The sequence below is a fragment of the Symsagittifera roscoffensis genome, chromosome 1 (genome assembly GCF_963678635.1).
Source record: "Symsagittifera roscoffensis chromosome 1, txSymRosc1.1, whole genome shotgun sequence".
NCBI classification, from domain to species: Eukaryota; Metazoa; Xenacoelomorpha; order Acoela; family Convolutidae; genus Symsagittifera; species Symsagittifera roscoffensis.
Genome location: NC_087062.1, coordinates 31,692,528 through 31,717,093, shown reverse-complemented (window position 1 = coordinate 31,717,093; position 24,566 = coordinate 31,692,528). Strand labels below are relative to the sequence as shown.

At 37.8% G+C, this 24,566-nt stretch overlaps 2 protein-coding genes across 4 annotated transcripts in view; both read right to left on the bottom strand.

The window, feature by feature from the left end:
* LOC134842853 (uncharacterized) overlaps positions 1–24,566 on the bottom strand; it is a 45,644-nt gene that overhangs the window by 8,869 nt on the left and 12,209 nt on the right. For all 3 annotated transcript variants that reach the window (XM_063859365.1, XM_063859358.1, XM_063859373.1), the window contains exons 3-4: positions 19,603–19,711; positions 11,324–11,663 (exon numbers count right to left, since the gene is read on the bottom strand). In XM_063859365.1, the coding sequence (XP_063715435.1) occupies positions 11,324–11,663; positions 19,603–19,711 (449 nt within the window). The remainder of the gene's footprint in view (positions 1–11,323; positions 11,664–19,602; positions 19,712–24,566) is intronic.
* LOC134856440 (ras-related protein ORAB-1-like) lies at positions 1,631–3,293 on the bottom strand. The gene is made up of 2 exons (XM_063872725.1): positions 2,750–3,293; positions 1,631–1,971 (listed from the first exon to the last, which is right to left on the bottom strand). The coding sequence occupies exons 1-2, from the start codon at positions 3,099–3,101 to the stop codon at positions 1,670–1,672; spliced, it is 654 nt and encodes a 217-aa protein (XP_063728795.1). The 5' UTR covers positions 3,102–3,293; the 3' UTR covers positions 1,631–1,669.

Below are 24,566 nucleotides of genomic sequence, written 5' to 3'. Positions count from 1 at the left end.
CAAAAAATCATCGGACTGGGTTGAGTGGTTTATCATATTAAAGCGCTTACAGTCGTGATTTGAACCAATCTTAAATTTTCTCAGTGTCCAGAAAAACCGGTTTAAAATGTTGATTTTTCGTCATATTTCGAGCGAATAAAGCGGCGAGCAGTCTTATTTTAATTGCTTAGAAATTTACAAAAGCTCAAAAGTATTTTTAAAAATTTGTCTGTACCGTACTTTTTAAAAAAAAATTTTGACCATTTTAATATAGTGCAAGTTATCACGCTTTGAACACCATCTCGGATATATTTTTTATGCTTTTTTGTGCTGTTTTTGTGCCATTTTTATTTCTTTTTTATTTCGTTTTTTTATTTCGTTTTTGTGCCATTTGATTGAACCGTGCTTTTTATAAAAAAAATTTTGACCATTTTAATATAGTGCAAGTTATCACGCTTTGAACACCATCTCGGATATATTTTTTATGCTTTTTTGTGCTGTTTTTGTGCCATTTTTATTTCTTTTTTATTTTGTTTTTTTTTATTTCGTTTTTGTGCCATTTGATTGAACCGTGCTTTTTTAAAAACATTTTGACCATTTTAATATAGTGCAAGTTATCACGCTTTGAACATCATCTCGGATATATTTTTTATGCTTTTTGTGCCATTTTTATTTCTTTTCTTATTAACAAGATGACTCCAGCTAACAATTTCGGTCGCCAGCATCATTTTAGAGCTTTATGTAGAAAAAACAATTAAAATGTATGAATAGAAAACCTGTTGAAATTGATTTTCTGAAATATTCAGACAAAGTCTAATTAGTATACACATTCCGTGCAGTATCTGCAAATTTTTTTAGAGTAATTGCAATTATGAATTTCAAAAAGCTTTCCGTTTTTTTTTATTTATTCAAAAATGAATTCAAAATTAGAGTTCACCTTATTAAATTCTTTTAGATTTCCTTCATAATTCAATAAATTTATTTCGGTGAAATCTACCAGTGAAATTCACTTCCGATTACCGTTAGAGAATAATTGAGAAACTGAACAGTCAAAAACACTCTCTAAACGTAGATATCACGCCATTCTTCTGTTTTTTTTTTAGCGCGATATATATTAAAACATTTCTTTAAATGGTAACAAAGATTAAACAAGAAAAAGAAAAACAAAACATGACGTCTTTTAATTAAAATTTTAATAATTCAGAACTTTGAGCGTAGCCAGCAGGCAGCTGGGAAAGTTTCACTGAACTCAAGAAAACTGCCCAAAAAACGACTGATTAATTTAAGAACAAAATCATAGATGTCCCTAAAGTTCTTGGAAGTTCAAGATTCTGATACGATTGACACTTCTTAGATCAAGCTAACCCAACTTAAGAAAACTTACTGCACCTTCGAAACTAAACTTCTTGGCCTTTTTTGCGCCATTTGAACTTTCGCTGTTTGAGAGCGTAACTTTTTGTAGCATATTATTTTTAATTGAACTTGAAAATAAATCAAAAATAAAAACCAAACCGCGAAAATCAAATTTGAACATGAACAATTATTAAGCCTATTTCCTGAAAAAAATACCACTACAGTGAAATAAGTGTCTTTACTTCTTTCATTGAAAATTTAAAAACGTCAAGAAAATGAAAAAAAATCAGTTGCAGTAAATATATTTCTAATTTAGTTTGAGTAAACTATGGGTATTTCAACATCCACAGCCCCCATCAGAAGAACTCGAATTCGGATTCGGGTCTGACTCTGGACTAATCTCCTTTGTACTTTTCCCAACATTGTTCGCGTCTCGGCCAAGGCCTTTCCGAATACACTCCTTGGCGATGTCATGAAAGGCGTCCTCAACCTTTTCTCCGCTCTTGCACGACGTCAAAAACATCAGCGGTTTCTGTGCACAGTCGTCGCAGAATTTTTCGATTTCCGAGAGAGGAACTCGGCTTTCGAGGTCCATTTTGTTTCCGATTATGACAAAAAGTTTTCGGCTTATGTCGCCGCCTTTTGAAAAAATGACTACTCCAAAGCTTTCATCATGCAATCATTTATTTTCTTTATAGTTACAATTGAATAAACTTAATGCATTTTTTCGCCATCAAAACATTCAATTTTTTTATCACTACTTTTTCCACCGCCGATACAAAAAAAAACATCTGAAATCTTCAGTTCTATGAGGTAGGTTTCAGTGGTTAAAAGGCCATTGAAATCTAGTTTAATATAATGAGAACAAAAACATTTTCACTTTCCGGCTTAATTATTAAAGGAAAATCAATCAAAAACATTTGTTTTTAAAAACCATTATTTATCACTATTGTTAATATTATTATAATTGTTATGATTCACACATTAATAATCTAGAAAAAAATGCACCAACCAATTGAAATAATGAACACATCTTTGAATGTAATCCGTAATTATTTGAAAACATCACAACAATTTTTTCAAAAGCTGAGCAATTATGGTTTCTTTGCTAGTCATGTTAAAAAGTAGTTTGTGTTTTTCTAAGACGTAAACTAAGTCGAACTTTACGTCAAAGAGTTTTATACATCAAAAGAGTGCGAGAAAAAAAAGAACCAAAATGTCACCATATAATCTTATAAAATTTGGTTTGGTTTTAATTGAAAAATTCAAAAGTTTTCGTAACCAAATTAAAATATCAATTCGGTTACTAGTTCGACTTAGCTTTTAGAATCGGTTCCCGCACAGTTTTGTTGTATTTTCCTAGCCTATATGTTTGAAAATTGATATAATATACATCTTGAAAGTAGTCATCGCTGACCTTTGTCGACGATTGAGTCGAGCCAATTTTGCACTTTTTCGAACGTGTCTCGTTTTTGCAAGTCGAACACAATTACGTAACAGTCGGCCTCTCGGTAATACGAGTTAACAACCGTCTGGAAAGTGGCGCGGCATCCCGCATCCAGGAACCGCATCTTCACCACTAGACTGTCTTCTTCTAGTTTCATAATTCGATCTCTGGTATCCACTCCGACGCTGGGGGGCAATTTAAACAGAAAATTCTCCCCCAAAAACGCCCGAATCAGGGACGATTTCCCACAGGTAGTTTCGCCCAAAAACAAAATGGAGAGCTCGGTTTCAAAACTAGGCTCTGTAAACGTGTTTTCGCCCATTTTTAAGCAGCATTGAAACAATAACGGCAATTATTTGCCAATTTTGGCTAAATTCAACTTCAGAACACGCCACGCAAACAGTTTTTGCTACTGTAACTGATAGTTAAGGAAGCAAGAACTGCCCATCAATTGCAATATTTGTCAATTAGTTATTTGCGAAGAAATATTGATTACTCCAGCTCCACTGGTCAATCGGTTGCATAGTTCCAAACAATTTTGGTATCTACTAACAAGCCGAACACTTACAACATTTCACAACTTGACAAGCACATCCTAACTTTATTTATTTATTTATTGTTTCGACTTTCGTAACGAAAGTAACGGAATATTTGAGCTCGAGGTGGCTTTTTTCTTCAGACAAATTTCGACTTCTTAACTAGCCCTTCTTGATGGAGTTTTTTTAATATCAATCGAAAGGTATTGTTGTCCTGAGCTTAAATTTGGAAAGATTTTTTATGTGTGATCATTCTTTGTAAAGTTATGGGGGCTGCCATTTTGGCCACTTTGGGATAATAAACAAGCGATATATTTCGCGCTATAAACGCGTAAGCGGAAACTTAATCCGTCTTAGAAATCGTTCCATATTGGTAGAAGGAAGCTTATTTGCCATAATTGATTTGTCACTAGGAGCGAAATTTATCATTTTGTACTTTATATGGCGTGTGGGGGGGGGGACGATTTTCAAAAAAAATCTCAAATTAAAAAAAAATTAGTTTATTTTTTCCTTTTTTTTACATTTAATTTTTTCTAGTTATCACTAATTAATAGACCTTGGAAGGGGGTACATTCAGAGCTTCGCCCTGATACAAGCAGTCTTGTTTATTTTTATTCCAGTAGGCAGATCTTGTCAACTATTCACCCCCCTCTCTATGGTACCTTTTAACAAGAATCCCTCCTGTAAAAAAAGAATTGAACAGTAAAGCATTACGAATTTTGTACCTTGTTAACTATTCTCCCCCCCCCCCCCCCCCCGCGCCTATTGCAAAAGGGGGAAAATAGTTAACAAGATCCCAGTAGGCAATACAAAATTCAATCACTGTACAAATTCAAAGAACTAAATCAATGAAGTCCAATAATTACAGCCTACCTAGGAGCATCAACAGGCCAAAGGCCCTCATATTATGCCCCTAAACGTCTTTAGAAACATAAAATTAGGATAATATAATCAAAGGAAAAACATTACATCTTTACCTTAGATGGAAATTTCAATATCATGTCTAGGCTAAGTAGTATGCATATAGTGCACTATCATGGAGGGGGTGGCATATACGGATGACTATTGGGCATAAAATCATAATGGTCATCATGTATTAATTGATCAGCCATAGTCACCAGGGGCGGATTTAGGGATGGGGGCGGGGGGGGGGGGGGCGGATGCCCTCCTCAGGGATTCGACCCCCTGCCGACCCCTTTGGTACTTTTTAAGAAATCCATATTTGGCCGATTGACCCTAAAATTTTTCTAAAGGCGCCTTGGGCGCCAATATATTCTAATTTTGAGGGGGGAGCGCGCGCCGAAAAAACGTAATTTTTTGGTCAAAATTTTCCGAAATGTGCCTTAAAACGCCTTTTTTGGACTGTTTTTTCAAATTTTTGCCTGCGGCGCAGAAAATTTTGCCCAAAAAGGGACCAAATCATGCTTAGGGAGAGCTCAAAAATCAATTCGGTCGATCTAAAAAAAATTCATATTTTTTTTTTGAAAATCCGCCCCCCCCCCCCCCCCCCCCCCGAGAAAATCCTAGATCCGCCCCTGGTAGTCACCATGTACTATTTTATAACTAATAGTCCCCAATAATATGTCGATAGACTGCGAAACAAGATTAATGTAGAATGATATTTGCGTAGTTATCAGTTTGATGGCCTTTCATATCAAGACTCTTCTTCGAGATGGTACCCCCAATGCACTCTAGATCTTTACCTCGGTAATAATTACACCTGATTTCACAATACAACGAACAAGCCAATCAACCAAACAGTTTTCGAGCTCTCAGTTAATCGATTCTTGACATAAGGGTCAAACGTTGAAATTTAGAAGTGACACTATCGACCTATGCAATCATATATAGCTGCATATTGAGTAGCGATGATTTCTAGTAACGCAATTTCGTGATTTTAATTCAAATTTGTTTTTATAACAATGACTGCACGTTATCAAAAAGATCACTCACTCGTTTTGATCAAAAACAAGCCAGAGTGAATAGTTCAAAGGCAGATTTTTTTCCATTCTGAGTAAGACTTGATGTAATTTTATAGCCGTTATTTTAAGTACTTTTATAGCAATGTCTGGTTGTAAAAAAGGCACATCAAAATCTTTCAAAACCTTTGAATTCTCTACAAAAAAATTGCCATCTACCCAACCACTAGCTTTTGTGATAATATAACTATATACTGCAAAACTGTCGCATCATTCAATTAAATGAACACAAGCATCGAGACTCAGATTTTCACAATACAACGACGTAATATGCTTTTAAAAAACAAAATTTGAAAAAACATAAAATGAATTGTTTCGTGTCATGACTCAAACAGCAGTACATCATTTCAATACGGATTCCAAAATAGAATCAAGGATAGGGGTTACTGTGCAAGAAGCTTAGAATGTTCCAACCATGATCTGTAGAAAACTACGGTTTAGAATTTTTTTTTCCAAATTAGAGTGGTTTTTCTGCTTTGTGTGATAAAGGGTTCCGACGTAAAAAAAACTGAAACATACTAGACAGTCGTAGTAATCTAAGCAAATTGGACAACAATTTTCGTAGAAAAGTGACTAGAAAAACAAAAAACATTATAAAAAACTTCTTTTCAAAATTTTTTGCACTAAGTTTTTGATTTTTTTGATTCCCAAAATGAAACTATCAAACTCCAAAAACTAAATACTAATTTTTCTTGCATTGAATTAAGTTATAAGGTCTTAAATAAGGCATAGTTCAGCTGCTATAAGCCTGCTCGCTTGCTTTATTCGCTCGAATTAAGACGCAAAACTAAAAATTTCGAACCGCCGGTTTTTCTCAACGCTGGGACAATTTTTTTTGGAAAATTTTTTAATGTGGTTCGAATGAGGACTGCAAGAGCTCTAATATAAAATATCACTAAACCCAGTTCGTCGATTATTTATGGCACCTGATTTTGAGTGGAAAAAAAACAACTAAAACGCTCGAATACAAGTTTCCTACCCATTTTTCAAATGGTCGGCACAAAAAGTACAGTTGATGCTATCCTGGACCTCATTGAGCAAAAAGTGGAGAACTTGAAAGATGAGTTTAGCTGCATGTGCACTTCAAAATATCTTACAAAACCGTTCGATAAAGTTGATCTTCAATTTTTTTTACAAAATGCGAATTACAATGTTAAAGAAAAAAGTTTTGAATCTTTTGAGGTCATACCTTGAAAATCGCCAACAGTACGTTAGTTATAAGATTTTATGTTCGAACTTTAAGCTAAGGATTTATGATGTATCACGAAGTTAACTCCTGCATTCGCTGTTATTTTTGCTAAACATAAATGACTTGCCAAAAGTCTGTAGACAGAATACGGTAGTAGTGTTTGCGGATGGCCATGCATGGTATACAAAAGCTAATACTGGAAGTGTGACAGCAATCTGACATTGAAATAAGCAAGCTTGAAAACTGAGTTCTGTAGGGTAAGCTCACTGTAAATAAGGGTGAATTAGTAACTTTAGAATTTAACAAAAAGTTACAACTAAAGCTCTATAATTAAGTAATAAACTATAATTACTTAAACTTAGCAATTGACAAAAAATTGAACCTTAAAATTTGAGAAGGGCAGCTAGTTTAAGATGATATTTTATCTCATGTTTTTCTTGGCATCTCTACTCTGCTCGTCACAAAAAAAAACAATTTTCAGCTAATTTATCAACATAGTGTCCTGACATATGGCCCAGATATGAAAGAGACTTGAAAAAAATAGGAAGCCAGCAATGATTTGTGTAGAAGAATTGTTTTAAATCAAAACATGGGACAAACTGAAACACTCGGGACTAACAAAAAATCTGTCTGGTTCGAGAAATTCCCGTATATAATTTTTTTTAACCTCAAGTTTAAAAATCTAAGATGATTTGTGGGAAAAATTTTTATGAATACTTAAGTAAACTGGAGAAAACAACTGTTTTTCTTTCAAGTAAACTAGGAAAAAATTAAGCAGCCGAAAAAATTTAGCTACAAAAGCAAAGAAAGAAATCAAAAATAGAGTTCATCTTTTATATAATAGGTTTTTAGAATTGAACAAAAGTATTCTTCTTGAAGCGTTAGCAATTACTCATAAATTTTTGTACTCGATTTTTTTTTCATAAAAAAAGACATTTAAATTTGTTACAACAAACAAATTATAAGCAATTTTGGTAGGTGTCCACTACTTTGTTTAAACTCTTTGGTTAATTTACATCAAAAAAATTATAGGCAATTTTGGTAAGTGACCACTACTTTGTTTAAAATTAATTTGATCGTTAACCAACAACGGAAAAAAACGAATTTTGCTTTGATTCTCAGGTTTCTTCTATTTTGAAATAAAATATGCTGTATTTTTAAAGTTTTTTTTGGGATTATCTGAATTAATAAAGAGGGGAAAATGAAAATTGCATATGGAGCTGCCACCCGACAGGCTGAAGCCTTTTTGGTATTCTCCCTAGCCAAACTAAACTGTGTATGCTTATAAATTTTCGGCTTAAAATAAATAATACTGTGATCAATATCATAATCAGGAAAAAACAATTGTTTATTTCTGAACAACTTGAAATGCTACTTGTAAGCAACTAATAAGCAACAAAATTCCAAAACCTTGAAAAACTAAGCAACTTGAAAACAACAAGCCTGAGGATCAATAAGTTTTTTTTTTAAAATGAGGTTGCTAAAAAAACTTTTATTAACGTCGTAACTTTTTTATGGAGGCTTGTGAAAAATCTACGTTGCTAATAAAGAGGTTTTTTTAGCAACCTCATTTTAAAAAAAAAACTTATTGATTCCTATCAGGAAAAAACCCTGAATGCTCCGACTGCCCATTAAGTTCTAAGGGGTATTGTTCGCTTTAAAATAATTTTTTTCAGGATTTTTTTTATGTAATAATTACCAACCCACATGAAATGTGGGTGGGAAAAACACAATGATCTATTTAGCATAAAGCAAAATTTTACATAGATCTAAGAGCATGCCTCAATTAAATTTGGAACGATTTCTAAGACGAAATGAATCACTGCTTTCGCGACAATACCACGAAATATGTCGAGTCTTAATTATACCAAATTGGCAATCTTTAAACCACCATAACATTGAAAAGATCACAAGTAAAGATCACATCTTTTCACAATTGAGCTCAAGCCATCAATTAATTTTTGGCTAACTTTACATAATTCCGTCAAAATGGCTAGCTAAAGAGTCTAAACTCATCTGGAGAAAAAACCAACTCGAGCACAAATATTTCGTGGCGCACTGAACGCAGCCGCTTTGAAGGACCCATTTTTGAGAACTCAAGTTTTCAGCCCTTTGAATACTCTGTTAAAAAACGCATCCAAAAAGAGTAGTTAGATCATTTCACTTTTGAATGAATGCAACTTTCAGAAATTTTACGTCTTATGCAACCAATTTTTGATGATAATTTTCAAAAAAAAATTTGAAGTCAAATTCCTTTTTTGATATGTTTTTGGTCCAATTTTTGAGAAAAAAGCGAAATAATTGAGCTCAAAGACAATTTTATTCGATTAAAATACACTTGGGTAATAACGAGTTTGATTTTTTTTTCAGCCTAATTTCAGACACAATTGTGTCAACTATGCTAAGTATGTGAAATATACTTGCATATAATTTGATTATTTCTCAGATACTGTTTTACATAGACTTAAAAAAAAGGTTTCATTAATTTTACTATATTTTCAAAAACGAATTAAATGAAATTTGTGCATTAATTTTGGTTAAACAAAAAAAATGGTTAGCATGGCTGCTAAACCTCCAATTTTTATATACGATTTATTGTTCCGACTTTCGATACGAAAGTAACGGTATATTTGTGCTCGGGGTGGGTTTTTTTCTTCATACAAATTTCGACTTTTTAACTAGCCTTTTTTGACGGAATTTTTAAAATATTATTCAAAAGGTATTCTTGTCCTGAGCTTAAATTTGAGAAGATATTTCACCTGTAATAATTTTATGTTAAGTTATGGGGGTTTGAAGATTGCCATTTTGGCCAATTTGGGACAATTAACGCGCGATATAATTGGCGCTATTAACACGTAAGCGGAGATTCAATCCGTCTTAAAAATTGTTCCAATTTGGTTGAAAGAAGCTTATTTGCCATAATTGATGTGTCAATGGAAGCAAAATTCATCACTTTGTACTTTATATGGCGTGTGGGGGGATGATTTTTACAAAAAAATCTCTATTTTTTATACAAAATTTTTTTCATTTCAGTTTCTTTTTTTTACATATAACTTTTTCAAGATATTACTGCTTCATAGACCTTAAGAGGCAGTCGGAACATTCAGGGTTTTGCCCTGATACGAGCAGTCTTGTTTTACTTCATGCTCTGTTTGTAAAATTGAAATTGTTCATAATAGCAAACCAAACTGTTCAAATCAGGGCACAAGCTGATACTTGGACTGATAATTTCAATGAGTGTTAAAATTGGAGTCATATTTTAAAAGGAAAATTCTAATTAGCTGGCCTCAATTAAATTTGAAACAATTTCAAAGTGCGGGATAATTCATCACGCGTGAATGATATGCGCTAAACTTTCAGTATCATTGTTTAAAACGAGCAGTTCTCATAGACTCGTTTCAAAGTGACCAGCAAGTTGGTGTGCGCAGGGTTAAAACTCTACTGTGGGCAAAAATGTGTTTCGAAATTGGTCTGACTAAAATAAATCACTCCAAGATTATATATATTTCTCACTTGTTTCGGAGTCAAATTAATTTTCCTGTGATCTATTTTAGAGACAGCAAGGCTCGAGAATAGTTCATGCAATGAAAATTCTGTAGAAAAAAAATAAAAATGCAGCACAAAAAAGTTCCAACTTTCAAACTTTTATTAAGGACTAAATTTCAGCTTTTGTATCTTTTTCCAATGGTTACAAGGCATTTTCAAAGGTGCTTACGGGCTCTGTTTATTGAAAAAACTGGAACACAAAACTTTAAGTTACATATTTGAGAAATATGTAAGCGTTCAAAAAGGAACTCCAAAGCTATAAATCAGACAATCGTGAGAAAAAAAAACAGTTTAGTTAGAGTTTTTAGTATTTTGCACTGATACGAGCAGTATTAATAAATTAAAAATCAATTGAGTTAAGAAAATTGTCGTACATTGTCCTTGCTTTCCACAAATTGCTGCAGGGGCATATTCTATTTTTTCATTATTGGCTATTCAGTAAAAAAAATTTTGTGCATATTTTGTTGAACATAATGATGATAAGCTAAAAAAAATGCAAATTAGCTAAAAAAAATTAGCTATTTGAGATCACTTTAGAAAATTTAGTGAAATGCTTCCTGCTATCTAAATTTTCCATTAAGTTTGTCACGAAGTATATCTGAAACTCATAAATAATTTGATCATTTGGCGCCTTGACTGTTTTCGACTAAGGATAAATGTTTTCACTACATTCGATCAATTAATTTTTTTTCGAAAAATCAGCGGCTCTTAGCAGTGCCTGGAAAACTCAACTTGAGTACAAATGTATGCTATTTATGAAACTTTATATGTTTTTGGTTAATTTATATGCTAGATGGTTTACACAGGAGCAGTAGAGATACCCGTGCCTTGGGAATAAAAATCATATTAGTTTTATTAATCTCATTAAATTGTTTATGACGGCTTTCGGAAGTCATTCAGGGAACTGAATAAATTAAACAAACCGTTTTGCTCTCAAACCAAATTTTTCAAAGTAAATTAGCTTGAGCGTTGCCTGAATTCAATTATCGGCGGCTTGTTTACAGTTTGGTTTACCCCCAAAGGGCACTAATTTAGCTGAAAAAAAAAACGAACTCTATCAAATCACACAGCCTAACATGTTCACAATATATTCAACTTCTTCATCCCCATCAGACAAAACGCTGTTTTTTACCCTTGAATTCTCTAGGTTAAGTTTTATTATAAATAAAATATGTTCGAAATAATTTTTGTAGATTCTCAGCAAAACGTTTTGATTGGACAGTTGAGCCGAATATTTTGTATTATACAAAGCGATGGTAGCGGAAACGGGAGATCTAAGAAAAACTTAACTTACTTGAATCTCCGAATGTATTTTGACGTTCTGTACTTCGCATTTCACGCAATGCAGTCAAACTACCAGTCTCGGGTTTTTTCAGCCCGCCCACGCTCCCCGAGTAATTCCTCTTGGACTCGTCACTCCAAATAGTTCGTAATTCTTTCGCCGAGTGTTTTTGGCTCTGTACTGACGATGATCGGGTGGCCTGCTGGTTCAGAAGGTAGAGTTTGTTTGTGATGTCTCTTCCTATTAGGTTTGTCATTGTCGAGTTCAGATAAGGATTGTCGCATAGAATTGCCTCCAGTACTTTTCGAGGCCAGCTAATGTATGTACTGTGTCTGATGGCAGTTAAGGTCACCTAAACCAACAATTGATTCAAAAGTTTATAAAAGTTCTATAATATCTTGGCTAGCTACCTAATGGAACATTAAATCGAAGCTCTTTATTTTTCAAATAGACCGGCAAATTGAAAACTCGCAATGACAGAAAAGGATAAAAATTGATTATAACGGATTTTAATGAAATAGAACGTGAGTTTAAATTCGGTTGTAAGCTGCAATCAACCCCGAAATAGATTTTTTGTGGACAATGAATTGCATTTGGAAAAATAAGTGAATTTTATGTGTTCATTTTCATTGTATTTTAAATTCAAAATTTTTTTGCAGCATTTTTTTTGCATCAAAAACCGACCAAATTAGAGTGGCCTAATCAGAGTGCCGACAAAATATGGACAACTTAATATTGTTTCCAGGGGCGGATTTAGGGCGGGTGTGGTCGCCTTCCTTCCCTCAGGGATTCAACCCCCTGCCGACCCAAAGGGTCGCCCTTTTGTACTATTTTGGGATGTCTATTTTTGGTGACGGACCCTAAAGTTTTTCTAAAGACACCTTCGGCGCCAACGTATACTAATTTTTTTTGGTCGAATTTTTTTTTCTAAATGGTGCCTAATGTAGATTTAGGGGATTTCTTCACTAGGTTCGTTCTCTCTTTCCTAACGACACCGCAAAGTCGTCACTTGGGCAGTGAATTCAATGGGGCGACCGAGATTCACTACTATCTACAATCCCGAAAGGGTTATTTTGGTGGCAACAATTCTGTTTTGTATTATGTTGCTTGCCCCTCTGTGTATTGCTCTTCGGCTGTCTTGTCTCGTCTACTCAATACAATCGCAAGAGTTTCCAATGATAAATTAATTTAGATGATTATATGTCCAATTACAGAAGGCTCTGAGTGGCCAGGATGTAATCTAATAATCAAATCAAAAGGAAAGGGTCCGCGATTTATCGGCCAAATTGCCTAATTGCAATTAACTTCCAACTAACTCCTTTAACACTAACTATTCTCTCTCTAGAGAACCTCTGATGAGAACTAACTATCTACTGGTCTCTTACTCCGAGAACCAATTACCTGACAAACTAGCAATAATTGTTCTCTCTAACTAACGGAGAACCAACTATGCTCTCTCTCAGTATCAATTGCTCTCTTCTCCGACGAGAACCAACTACCCTTAATAGTAGCTAACACTGTTGTGACTCTTAAAGGTTCTCCGATACCCTCCAATTCCTTATCTTTCTTTAGACTTAGTTTTAGTTAAGTCACGCCATTCGCTATCAGTCCTGACATCCGCCTAACTCACCCGACCGCACATGTTTAAGACTATATCTCTCCCCTTATCAACTCTGCCACGTGCCAACTTCGGTTTCTTTTATCAATCTTTTCACGCTTATTAGATACCCGGTATGCGGTAGCTGTCACAATTTTACCAAGCAAACAAATTTCATTCGATTCTAATCAACCAATTCCTGAACTCGGTGAACTTCAGCTCTCGAGTTAAACTCAACCTGCAAACCAAGCCATGTTTACTCAGTCTTTATTCCCAAGGTCTTTATTTTAATTATCCCGTTAACGTTCCGACCTCCCAAGGGTAGGGGGAGGCCCTTTTCATGGGTAGCTTACCAATTTCAGCCATCTAAATTTTCTATCTGTACTCTATTCCAATCCCGACCTTCTAGCTATCAGGGGAACGTAGTTCGTCTATTAGGGGTCAAATCAAACCAGAAAGTCACCTCCGGTAAGCCAAGTAAAATCCCCGTCCATTCAGACTAATTAGGAAACTTAACTCTCATGCTATGCCTCTATTACTACCAATTTCCTCTGGGACTACTTTTCTTTTACCCTAATTGATATTCTATAAATAGCGCGTTCGCCAAGCTAAATTGAACCCAATGTTTACCAAGTCCACTTTAAATTAAATCCTCTACTCCAAGTTCGCAATGTAAAAAGCTATATCTCTATCAGCTTCTGCTCTAGTTCCCAATATATAAGTTTTCCCCCCAATTTTAGCAAGGTGACCCATGCTCATTTCCAGGGGTTGGGTTGGGAAATATGCCACTTTCCGGTGTTAATATTGGGGCTTTCCATGCAATTTGGGGTCAAAAAGCCCAAAGGTCAACTTAAGGTCACCCAGGGGTCAACCGGGGTCGAACTTCCATATTCGTGTTCAGAATCCCATGGGGGTCCTAACTACCAAGTTTCATCCATATTCCTTTGATAATTCCAAAGTTATCCCATTTCTAGGGTCCATTATCACTTTTCCCGGGGAAAGGCAATTAACACCGGAAGGAGTCGCCGGAGGGGTTTCAACCACTAGGGGTCTTTTTTCGGGGATGAGTTGTAGTATCTCATGCCGCCATAAAATCGATATGCCCTTGCTCATTATTTTTGCGTAAATTGCCTACTTCCGGTTTAAGGGGTGGTTTTCCAAAGTGCTAATAACTTCCGGTTCAACAGCTGGATTTGGTTCAATTTATAACACAATATGTATCTTGCCACTACCTATGCTATCCCAAAGTTTTAGCTTCCTGCGTTCAATGGGTTCCGAGGAAGGACTCCCGGAAGTCGGGGTGGGTTCTATTTGCATAGGGCATAAAACCGGAAGTAGGGGTCCAAGGGGTCTGGTTTTCTGAACTTAAGCTTCCATCAACTAGGTCTATAACATACAATATTTTGGTTCCATTCCGACCGCTAGTTACCGTGTTCTGATAGGACCATTTGCACTTCCGGAAACCGTTATCACTTGGGGCCGGGGGATCCAAGGGTTATGGATTTTTGCATGCCAGGGTCAAATCATCTCTAGTATCCGTCCTATGAGTTTCATAAACCTAGCGGCTGTAGCCATTTGGGGGGGGGGGGTTTGCAAATCTTACTTCACCTGAGTTTTCTGCCATAGGAGGGACTATATCTTTGAAGATTCAACCATTTTGAACTTTACCTTTTATTTGCTGCACTACTTAACTTAATGACGGATCAATCTTACGCTAAGTTTACTATAGCATGTAATACAGTAGAATTACCAATTCTAGTCTTCCCTTCTAGTCTATTTTTCTGCCGAATAATGCGATTGACAAAAATTCAAGTTACCGTCTCTCTATCAATCTAGATAAACCTTCTCTAATGCCTAATTTTATAATAACCCTTCCTAATTTCCGAGTTAAACTTTCTTAAACAAAATCGCGGACCCTTCAGTCAGTCCCCATATGAATAATCAGATTCGATAGTAAGCACTATTTGTTACAGAAATCCTAACTAGGGGACGTGACTGCTAATAAATTTACTCCTCACAGTGCGACGCAACCTCTTTTGTAAAAGCACCTGATATTCAACAATAACGCAATGTTCAGCAATACTCTGAGGTGGGATCGCTCTAAGTTATTAAACAAGCACCAATGAGCTGGCTGACAGTTTCCGAAAAACTCGTGTTAACTCACAAATTCATCGATTCGAAACCTAACTGGAGGCCTTCTTAATCGAACTGGTCTACCCACATCTGTGGTTCCACTTTCCATCACAGGATTAACCATCACCGGCTCACCCGGAGGTCTACCTTCAGCTTCGCAGGCTCTTCTTCTCTTCTGGCTTCAATCTTCGTTGCGTCGTTTGTCTCCACCGCGTCGCTCTGTCGTCGCAAGCCTCCGTTTCTCCCAAGAGGGTTAACTAGTGGCTCCACCGCTGCTCGATTTCTGTGCGACATTATTCCCACGGGCTCTTGCCTTGGGCCTGGTTTATGGTTGAATTCCTCGCGATTGTTTGCCCAAATTGCCTCGTCTTCGATGCGCATTTCCAGATCCTCGAAGAAGTTCGCAGACCGATATGGTGTCGGTCGCTCCCTTGCAGTAGCTTCCTCTGGTTGCAGGGTCTCCTCATCATAACGTTTCAACATGTAAAAATGCAGAAACTTCACCTTACTCGGATTGGACACCTTTGACAACTTGTACCTGACTGTGGAAAGCCTGGCCATCACAGCATATGGTCCTTCCCACAGGTCAAAAGACTTCTTTGACTTACTTGTCTCTTGTGACCACGCCCAGACTTTGTCATCACTCGCATAGAGTTCCCGGTGAATTTTCTTCCAGTGATAGCTTTTTTGTCGACGCTGGTCTGTCCCGAGTAGTTCTCTTGCTCTGCTGTTTGCGTCTCGGAACTGTTCGTCTAGCCATTCGGCAAAACCATCCTTCATCATCAGTTCGTCATGAGGTTTTGTGTACAACAGATCAACTGGATATTTGCACTCCTCTCCATGCACCATACTGAACGGCGTAGCTTCCGTTTTCCGATTCACTGTCGTGTTGTACACAAAGTTCAAGTACGGCAACGTCCTGGCCCAATTCCTTGGGTTCTCAGCGCAAAATTTCAAAATGACATCAGCCATCTTCGCGTTGTGTTTATCCGTCTGTCCATTGCCCTTCGACTTATAGGGAGAAGTCTGAGTTTTGTCAATACCCAAAAATCGGCACATCTCTTGGATCAATTGGCCACCAAAACTTTTTCCTTGATCTGTATGTAGCACATTGGGAGCTACAAATTTCAGCACCCAATTCTCCACTATCTCACGAGCCACGTCAGCAAAATTCGTTGACACCAGAGGAACTGCAATTGTGTACATCGTGAAAAGATCCGTCAAAACAAGCACACGTTTTGCTTCGTCGTCTTCATTTCTGACATATGAACTGATTGACTTAGACACCACTGGACTTTTCTTTCAATATCCGTTCTCATCGTCGGCCACCAATATCTTCGTCGTAATCGGCTGCAAGCTGTCCTCCGCCAGTCTCCATCAAATCGAACTGGCTAAGAATTTCCTTCCGTCCCGCCACAGGAACTATTGTCAGAAGGATTGACCTGGAGTCATCTCGCTGAAACCACTTCTTGTAGAGTATTCCCTCTTTAAAACTCAACTCATCCCATCTTGACCAGTAGGCCAGTGTTTCAGGTCCATACTGTATGGCCTGCGCCTTCGGAATGATGTTCGTTCCTAGTGACGGCAAATCAATTGTCTCATCGCATAGTCCCGCCCAGTAGAATACTTGAGCAATCGCTTCATCTTCTCTCTGCGTCTTCGCAATTCCGCCTGGCGTTATTTTCCAACGAATCGACTCGCTATCGTCGTCTTCATTCGTCGCTGTCTCGTTGACACTTGCAATTACCTCCGATCCGTAGGTCTGCACGAAATTGCTTTGTGACAACCTGCAATTTCGTCATCGTCCATGTTTTCGCAAAACGCTCCCGCTGAGTGATCATCAAAACTAGCTGGCCATCCCTCTTTATCGGATAGGAAATCATCGGATTGCTTGACAGCAGCTGCTATCTTCGCTATCAACCGCTTCTTCATCTCGTTACTCGAATAGCCTTCTCCTTCACTCTTCCCTCCTGGATCACGGGGATCGATAGCATCCGCTTCGGGGATGCATTGGGTGGCAGCTAACGTATGGGAACCATGCAACCCTCTATCACTCCCGTCCACAGGAAATTTTCAGCGTGGCTGAACATCAATGAGCACCGATTTTCTTTCAGCGATCGAAGTCCGAAAACCATCTCTGCTTTCAGTTCCAGAACAACTAGCATATCAAGATCTTTATCAACGGCCTCCAATTTCAGATGGGCGGTGATACATCCATCCACCTTCGTTTCCTGTCCATCTGCTATCTCTAGTCTGCCCCGATATGGCTCAATTTCAGACGAGTATAAGAGATCTCGAGCTACATCTGTCCGAATGAGGTCAGTCGTGGCCCCCGTATCTAGCAAGGCCTCGACTTGGGTTCTCCTTATGCAAGCATCTACGACTACTCCACGGGGTCCGTATATATCGTGACTAATTCCAACTCGCTCGACATGTGCTTGAGGTTGTTCTCTCGTTTCTCGCCCGGTAGAGACCTCTGTGCCCCGAGGTATTCGTTCCAAAATCGACAGAACTTGTTCCTGTTCCCACAGTGTATTACTGTCTTTCACTGCATCTCGTTTCGGCCACTCGTTGTGGCTTCGTCTACTCAAAGCGTATGTCAGTTGGTCTCGCTTCGATACTTGTAGCCTCTGTATGTCGGCCAGGACAAAACTTCCTTTGAGCTCGCTCTCGCTCATTGCCCCGACCCTCGATAGTTTAAATGAAACGAAGCCTTTCTGGGACACTCTTTTGCAAACTGACCCAACTGACCGCATTCGAAACAACATAGACGGTCCCCTCCATGGCTCGCGTTGATCTGTCGATTCCCATTCGAGTCCGGACCAGTCGGCTGCCTGGGCCTTCGCGTTGGTTCCTGCCCCGGCAGATTTTTAGGGTGGGGAGCGGGAATTACTGAATTACCCAACCTGCCGATCATAGTCATCATATCCTGCATCTGCAAAGCCACCTGATCCAGTCGTTGGTCGGTGGTCGTCCGCATCGCTGTCATCAACTCATCATGCCTTGAGTTCTGCATCTCGATCTGCGACGCAAGTTCGTCCAGTCTCTGATCAGTACCCGTCTGTGTTTTGCAGCTCTCGAATATGGTTTGGCCGTCTCCCGCTTCTCGCTCTGGCAGTCCTTTTCGCCAGTTCAAATTACTGAGCTCGTGTTATCGTCTGACTGAAACTTTCAAATTCCTCTCGTAGAAGTAGCTCCTGCACTTCTTCATCGTAGATGCCGTCTATGAACTGCTCACAGTTCATGTCGTCTCTCGCTTGTTCATCCATGTTTCTGTTTGCCACGTCACCTAGCGACCTGACTCGCCTCGAGAACTCTCGCAAGCCTTCCTTCTCTCCTTGCATCAGGCTCTTGAACTCAGCTCTGGCTGCCGTGCGACTCTGGAATGGCATCAGTCGTTGATCGAGCTCGGCTAGCATCCTAGCTAACGTTGGCTCGTCGTAGCCCTCGATCTCTTCTCGAAAGTGGGCAGGCATACTTGTAAATTCGTCCAAAGCCCAGCTCGTGAAACATGTTGGCAGGACCATCCTGGCCTGCTCGTCCTCCCAGCGGTTGGCGTCTGCGATCCAAGCGAAGTGCTTCCTCCAGTCTGCCAGTTCTGATAGCTACAGGAAGGAAAACGATCCGACCGTATTGTCGCGAATCCAAATACGCCTTTTTGCTTGTCCAGCGCGTTCGCTGGTGCAACTACCGCTTCAGCAATCAGCCGCCTGTCCTGTTCTTCCATATCGTATTATACCCGTGTCGTCAATTAGCAACATACACTGTGCAACTGCAATTCAGAATTTGCCCACCCAGGAGCGCCAATGTAGGTTTAGGGGATTTCTTCTCTATGTTTGTTCTCTCTTTCCTAACGACACCGCAAAGTCGTCCCATGGGTAGTGAATTCAATGGGAAGTAGGGGTCCAAGGGGTCTGGTTTTCTGAACTTAAGCTTTCCTCAGCTAGGTCAATAACATACTATATTTTGGTTCCATTCCGACCGCTAGTTACCGTGTTCTGACAGGGCCATTTGTACTTCCGGGAACCGTTATCACTTGGGGCCGGGGGATCTGAGGGTTATAGATTTTTGCATGCCCGGGTCAAATCATCTCTAGTATCCGTCCTATGAGTTCATAAACCTAGCCGCTTTAGTCATTTGGAAGGGTTTGCAAATCTTACTTCACCTGAGTTTTCTGCCATAGGAGGGACTATATCTTTGAAGATTCAACCATTTTGAACTTTACCCTTTGTTTGCTGCACTACTTAACTTAATGACGAATCAATCTTACGCTCAGGTTACTATAGCATGTAATACAGTAGAATCACCAACTCTACACCTAAAAACGGCATTTTTGACCTGCTTTTCCAAAAGTTTGCCTGCAGCGCAGAAACTTTGGTTCAACATGGTCTGTTTACTGCTTTGAGTGAGCTCAGAATATCAAAAATTTGTTCGAAAACCCGCCCCCTCCCTCGAGAAAATCCTAGATCCACCCCCTGATTGTTTCTCTCAAAAATCTCAGCTCTTCCGCTACCCTACTTTTGACAGTCAGTTAATCAACATTCTTCGTGGAGTTATTTACCTGGAAGTGCTCGGGGAATTCTTCCGAGTAGGACTCCCACTCGGGCGAGTCGAGGAAGGAGAACTCGTCTATCTTGTGGATGAACTTGCCTTCCACCGACACGTGAACACTGAAACACACCACAAGTGCCCGAGTATTAACTGGGTTCAAAGAGTTAGGTTTGTTACATATCAGATTTCTACGGCTTTCAACAAAACTTCGAGCCAATTTTTTCTTATAAAATCAAAATGTTCACTCCATTTGATTAACACAGACCGCTTGGGTAATTAAACATCATGTATTTTTCAGCCCAGCCTCGGATTAAACAATAACTTACATAATTAGTTCCGGGCTATAAAACTTATGCAATGTATTTCAAGTTTATGGATTACATTGCTTAAGGCATGATTTTTACTTTGAATTTGGGTTTAATAAATAGCGTACATTGTTCTAAGTGTTTATCTAATTCCAAGTGACTTCGAAGTTTTCGATTTTTTCATTTTCGGCAGATTGCGCTCTTGGGTAAACCATCTGATCTCTGTCTCTAAATGAGCGCCAAGTCATTAATACTGCAAGTGCATCTAAGATGTGTACCGTTGTTTGTTCGTTTGCTTTTTTGTACCGAACTGCAAAAAAGATGGCGAAATATTTGTACTCGGCGTGATTTTTTTCGCAACTGAGCCGTATTGGACGGATTTGGTTTTAACCATCTGAAAAACCTCGAGACTTTGAACTCAAAACTTAAAATTGATTTCGTTCACAAAAAAACGTGACCGGCAAGTTAATCTGGCTTATTTTTATATAAAAATGAAATTAGGTACAGTTTTTTGTTCAATTGATGAGAAATTAGACGGCAAAAATATCAGTTTGTATTCAACATATTGTGTGAGGGATGTTTTTTTTAAAAATTATCTGAAGAAAAACTTAATACTTCATTTATTTTTCTAATCAAAAACTACTTTTAAGGCATAAAAAGCTAGCACGACTATTCAAGGTATCGCACCGTAATGCGAGAAGCCTTATTGTTATGTTTACTTTGAAACACAAACAAAAAATGGGCCATTTTCTCGACATCAAAAAAGATGGCTTTTGTCCCACCACATCTTTTTAAACTATTTCAACTTTCATGTGTTAAAACTTCAACTCTTTCTACAATATAGTAGCTTAGAAAACGACAAAACGTGAAGAGACTATTCGTTTGTTTTCTCTTTTGCAAGAAAAACTGCAACTTTTGACTTTTATGTTTGCAACTCAAGGCTTATGAAGGAAATTGTAATCATTTTTTTGCCAAATTAAATAAAAAGTCTAGCGAAGGAAATTGATTTTAACTATGGCTTGGTATAATCTGAGTGAAGACCAAAACGATGTAGTGAAGACCAAGCACGGATCTAGAAAATTCTCGAGGGGGGGGGTCAGATTGTTGTCGACTTTTTTAAGGCCACCAAACTGATTTTTTGAGCTCTCACAAACCACTATAAAGACCCTAACTTGACAAAGTTTTCTGCGCCGCAGCCAAATTTTTGAAAAAAAGGCCAAAAAAGGCTGGAAAATTTCGACTAAAAAATCGCGTTTTTTCGGCGCGCGCTCCCCTCTCACAGTCAGTGTACATTGGCGCCACAGGCGCCTTTAGAAAATTTTTAAGAGGTCAGTCAGCCAAAATTGGATATCTCCAAATAGTACAAAGGGGGAACCCTTTGGGTCTTAAGGGGGTCGAAGTCGAATCCCTGAGGGGTGAGAGAAAGAGCATCCGTTCTCCCCGCCCCCCCCCCATCCGCTACTGGTGAAGACACTAAAATCAATATGGCCATCAAAACATTCTTTACAAAAAAGGCATAGCCGGTTGCAGGGGCAGATCTGGGATTTTCTCCAGGGGGGGATTTTCAAAAAAAAATCGAAAATTTTCTCGGGGTCGACCAAAATGATTTTCCGAACTCCCCCAAAGCACTAAAAAGACTCTGTTTCGGCCCAAAATTTCAGCGCCGCAGGCATAGTTTTGAAAAAAAACAGGCCATAAATAGCGTTTTAAGGCACTTTTTAGAAAAATTGCGTTTTTTGGCGCGCGCAACCCCCCATAAAAAATAGTGTATATTGGCACCAGAGGCGTCTTTAGAAAAGTTTTAGGTTCCGTCAGCCAAAAATGGATATCTCAAAATAGTAAAAAAAAAAAAGGGGGACCCTTTGGGTTGCAGGGGGTCGAATCTCAAGACCCCCCTAAATCCGCCCCTGGCTGCTTGCTGTTCGAACTGCACAGAATGTTCTGAAAACGCCGACGGAAGAAAAATTAAGATTAACTGTAAAAATGAAACAAAATTCAATTTACTTTTCAAATTCGTCCAATGTTTCTTCTAGAAGGCGCAAATGAATGAGGTGAAAAATGAATGAGTAGTTTCATTAGCTGAAATAAAATTGAAATTGCTTTAGGATTGAGCTTGTAGGCTGTAAAATTGAACGCTCATCAGCCTTTATCAATTTTAGCCTAAAAAAGAAAAATTCTTTACAGTTTTTGCAAAAACCCTGTATTATATATGTAGTTTATAAAAACTTATTATGAACTTTCGCTAAAAATAATAAAAAGACAAAACGAAATGATTATTTACAGAAAAAAGAAGACTGCTCGTATCAGGTGGAAGCCCTGAATGTTCTGACTGCCTTTTAAGTTTTATTGCGCAGCAATAACATGAAACAAATTAAATGTAATATAAAAAAAAAATTTAAATGAGGTTTTTGTGAAAATCATCCCCCCACACGCCATATAAAGTACAAAGTGATAGATTTCGCTCCCATTAACAAATCATTTTGGAAAAAAGCTTCCTTTAACCAATTTGGAACGATTTCTAAGACGAATTAATTCTCCGCGCTTAATGGCAATCTTTAAACCCCCATAACTTTGCAAAAAATGATCACAGGTGAAAATTTTTTTCAAATTTAAGCTCAGGACAACAATACTTTTTGAATGATAAAAAAATCGTCAAAAATGGCTAGTTAAAAATTCAAATTTTGTCTGAAGAAAAAACCCACCACGAGCATAAATATTCGGTTACTTTCGTTACAAAAGTCGGAACAATAACACTTTGTTACACAATCATACGCAATCATAATTGAATGTGTTGAATCGAATAAATGGTTTCAACACTCAATGAGATCTAAAACGGTACGCAAATAGCGCTAAAAGGATTGACAGGTGGTCAAATTAACATAGGTTGCAATCGCTTAGACTGATTTTAAGTCATATAACATTCCCCTTTGAAAATTTTTTTTAATGACTACTGGAAGAAAAAATTAGAAGGCAACAGTTTGCAATTTCCACGTTTTTTTTTCTACGCATGAAATTTAGGTTTAAACCGCGTTCAGACAATTCGGCCAAAGACAATTCAGCCGATTTGAAATTCTGACAATTCAGCCAAAAGTATGCAGAAAATTTAGCCAAAGACAATTCAGTCAATAATAGTGACCGCCGCAGTCGCGCCAACGTGTTGCGAGCTTGCCAACAGAGTGTAGGACTCTCTACGAAATGTGAGCCGGACATTGTCGCAAAGCGGCGACGCGCTCGTAGCGCGCCCACCAGCGACCTTAAACCGAGAAAAAAACTCAAATTCCGATTTTTTTCTTTCGAATCTAGCGTTTTGTAAAACTGGCTGAAATGTCCCAGGCTGAATTGTTTGTATATTTCTGGCTGAATTGTCTGAATTTCCAATTGGTTGAACTGTCTTTGGCCGAATTGTCGGTGCGCCGTTTAAACACTGGTTCATGCGGCTTTTCTGAAATATCGTTTTTCCTGCAGTTATCTTGTGTCGTTCTTCAATGCATGTTGAATTATTGAACATCGTCTGTTTTTCTAGTCTTGCCCGAAATATTCGACCTGGTCTCATGAGGTCCCGCACTCAGTAAAAAGATTCGCTTCATTTTGTTTTGAATTAATGTGTTCTATGTGATTTTAGTTGGTACCATTTTTTTGCAATTTTTTCGATTTTTTAAACAATTTTTAGAAAATAAAATCTTCAAATAATGCGACCTCAAAAATGCTTCAAAATGCAGAAACATGATAATAAACGTCTTGTCATTAGTATTAACTAGGTTGAGTCATCATCTGTCCAGGGTAGCAGCCATTTAGCCGATGGAATTTAGGCCGAAAATAATCATAATAAGTGAGGCCGAAAATAATCATAACAAGTGAGGCCGAAAATAATAATAATACTAATAAATTCTTTCTTTCTTTGGTTTCCTTTTCTTTACTGTACCTTTACCTTCAATGTCTTGTTTTCAGAGGTGTTCTCAGGGATATCTTGGGCACCTCGGCCCTTTTATTTCAAATTTTATTTTAATTTAAATGGTCCGGAGTGGCAGTTAGTATGATAAATGGTGTTCACGAACAAAGAAGACTTTTTAAAATCAATGGATTTGAGTTTTACTTCACAGGTAGGATTGAATTATGCATCCTATAAATTTTTTAAAGTCTTTTTTGTTTATTGAAACCATTTACCATTTTTACTGCCACTTCCGACCGTTTTGTTTTTTGATCTATACCGAATTGAAGCGCGACCTGTGGGAACCCACTAAGAAGTTGATTTTTTTGAAGCGCTGAACACGAAGAAATGGTCAGTTGCTATGTTTAAGGACCGACAGTGGGATGATGAGAATAATCAGACATAAAAAAAAATCCGTATCCGTTGGTGTATTTGTAGGTCGAGGCAGATTTTTTCCTGAACTTTTAATTGTGTGGACGAATCGAAATGCTCCAAAAACTGTCATAGATGAAATGACTTTAAGAAAACTAACTGTTTGAAATTGGTGTCATCCAAAATATTGTCAGTTTTACTTCCTCAATGACAATAATTTTAATTATTTTGAATTAACCTATTTGAAACGCCCTTACAAATTGATAAGAAAGTACAAAACAACAAATAACGCACTTGTGCAAAAACATGGTAGGTAAGCGAGCAAAAGTTAAGAAACAAAACTGAGTTCATTTGATTCAATCGATCGTG

Coding starts and splice junctions, on each gene's coding strand:
- LOC134856440 (XM_063872725.1), bottom strand. CDS start 3,101: ATGGGCGAAAACACGTTTACAGAGCCTAGTTTTGAAACCGAGCTCTCC. Junction 1,972..2,749: donor CGACTCAATCGTCGACAAAG/GTCAGCGATGAC, acceptor TTTTTTCAAAAG/GCGGCGACATAAGCCGAAAA.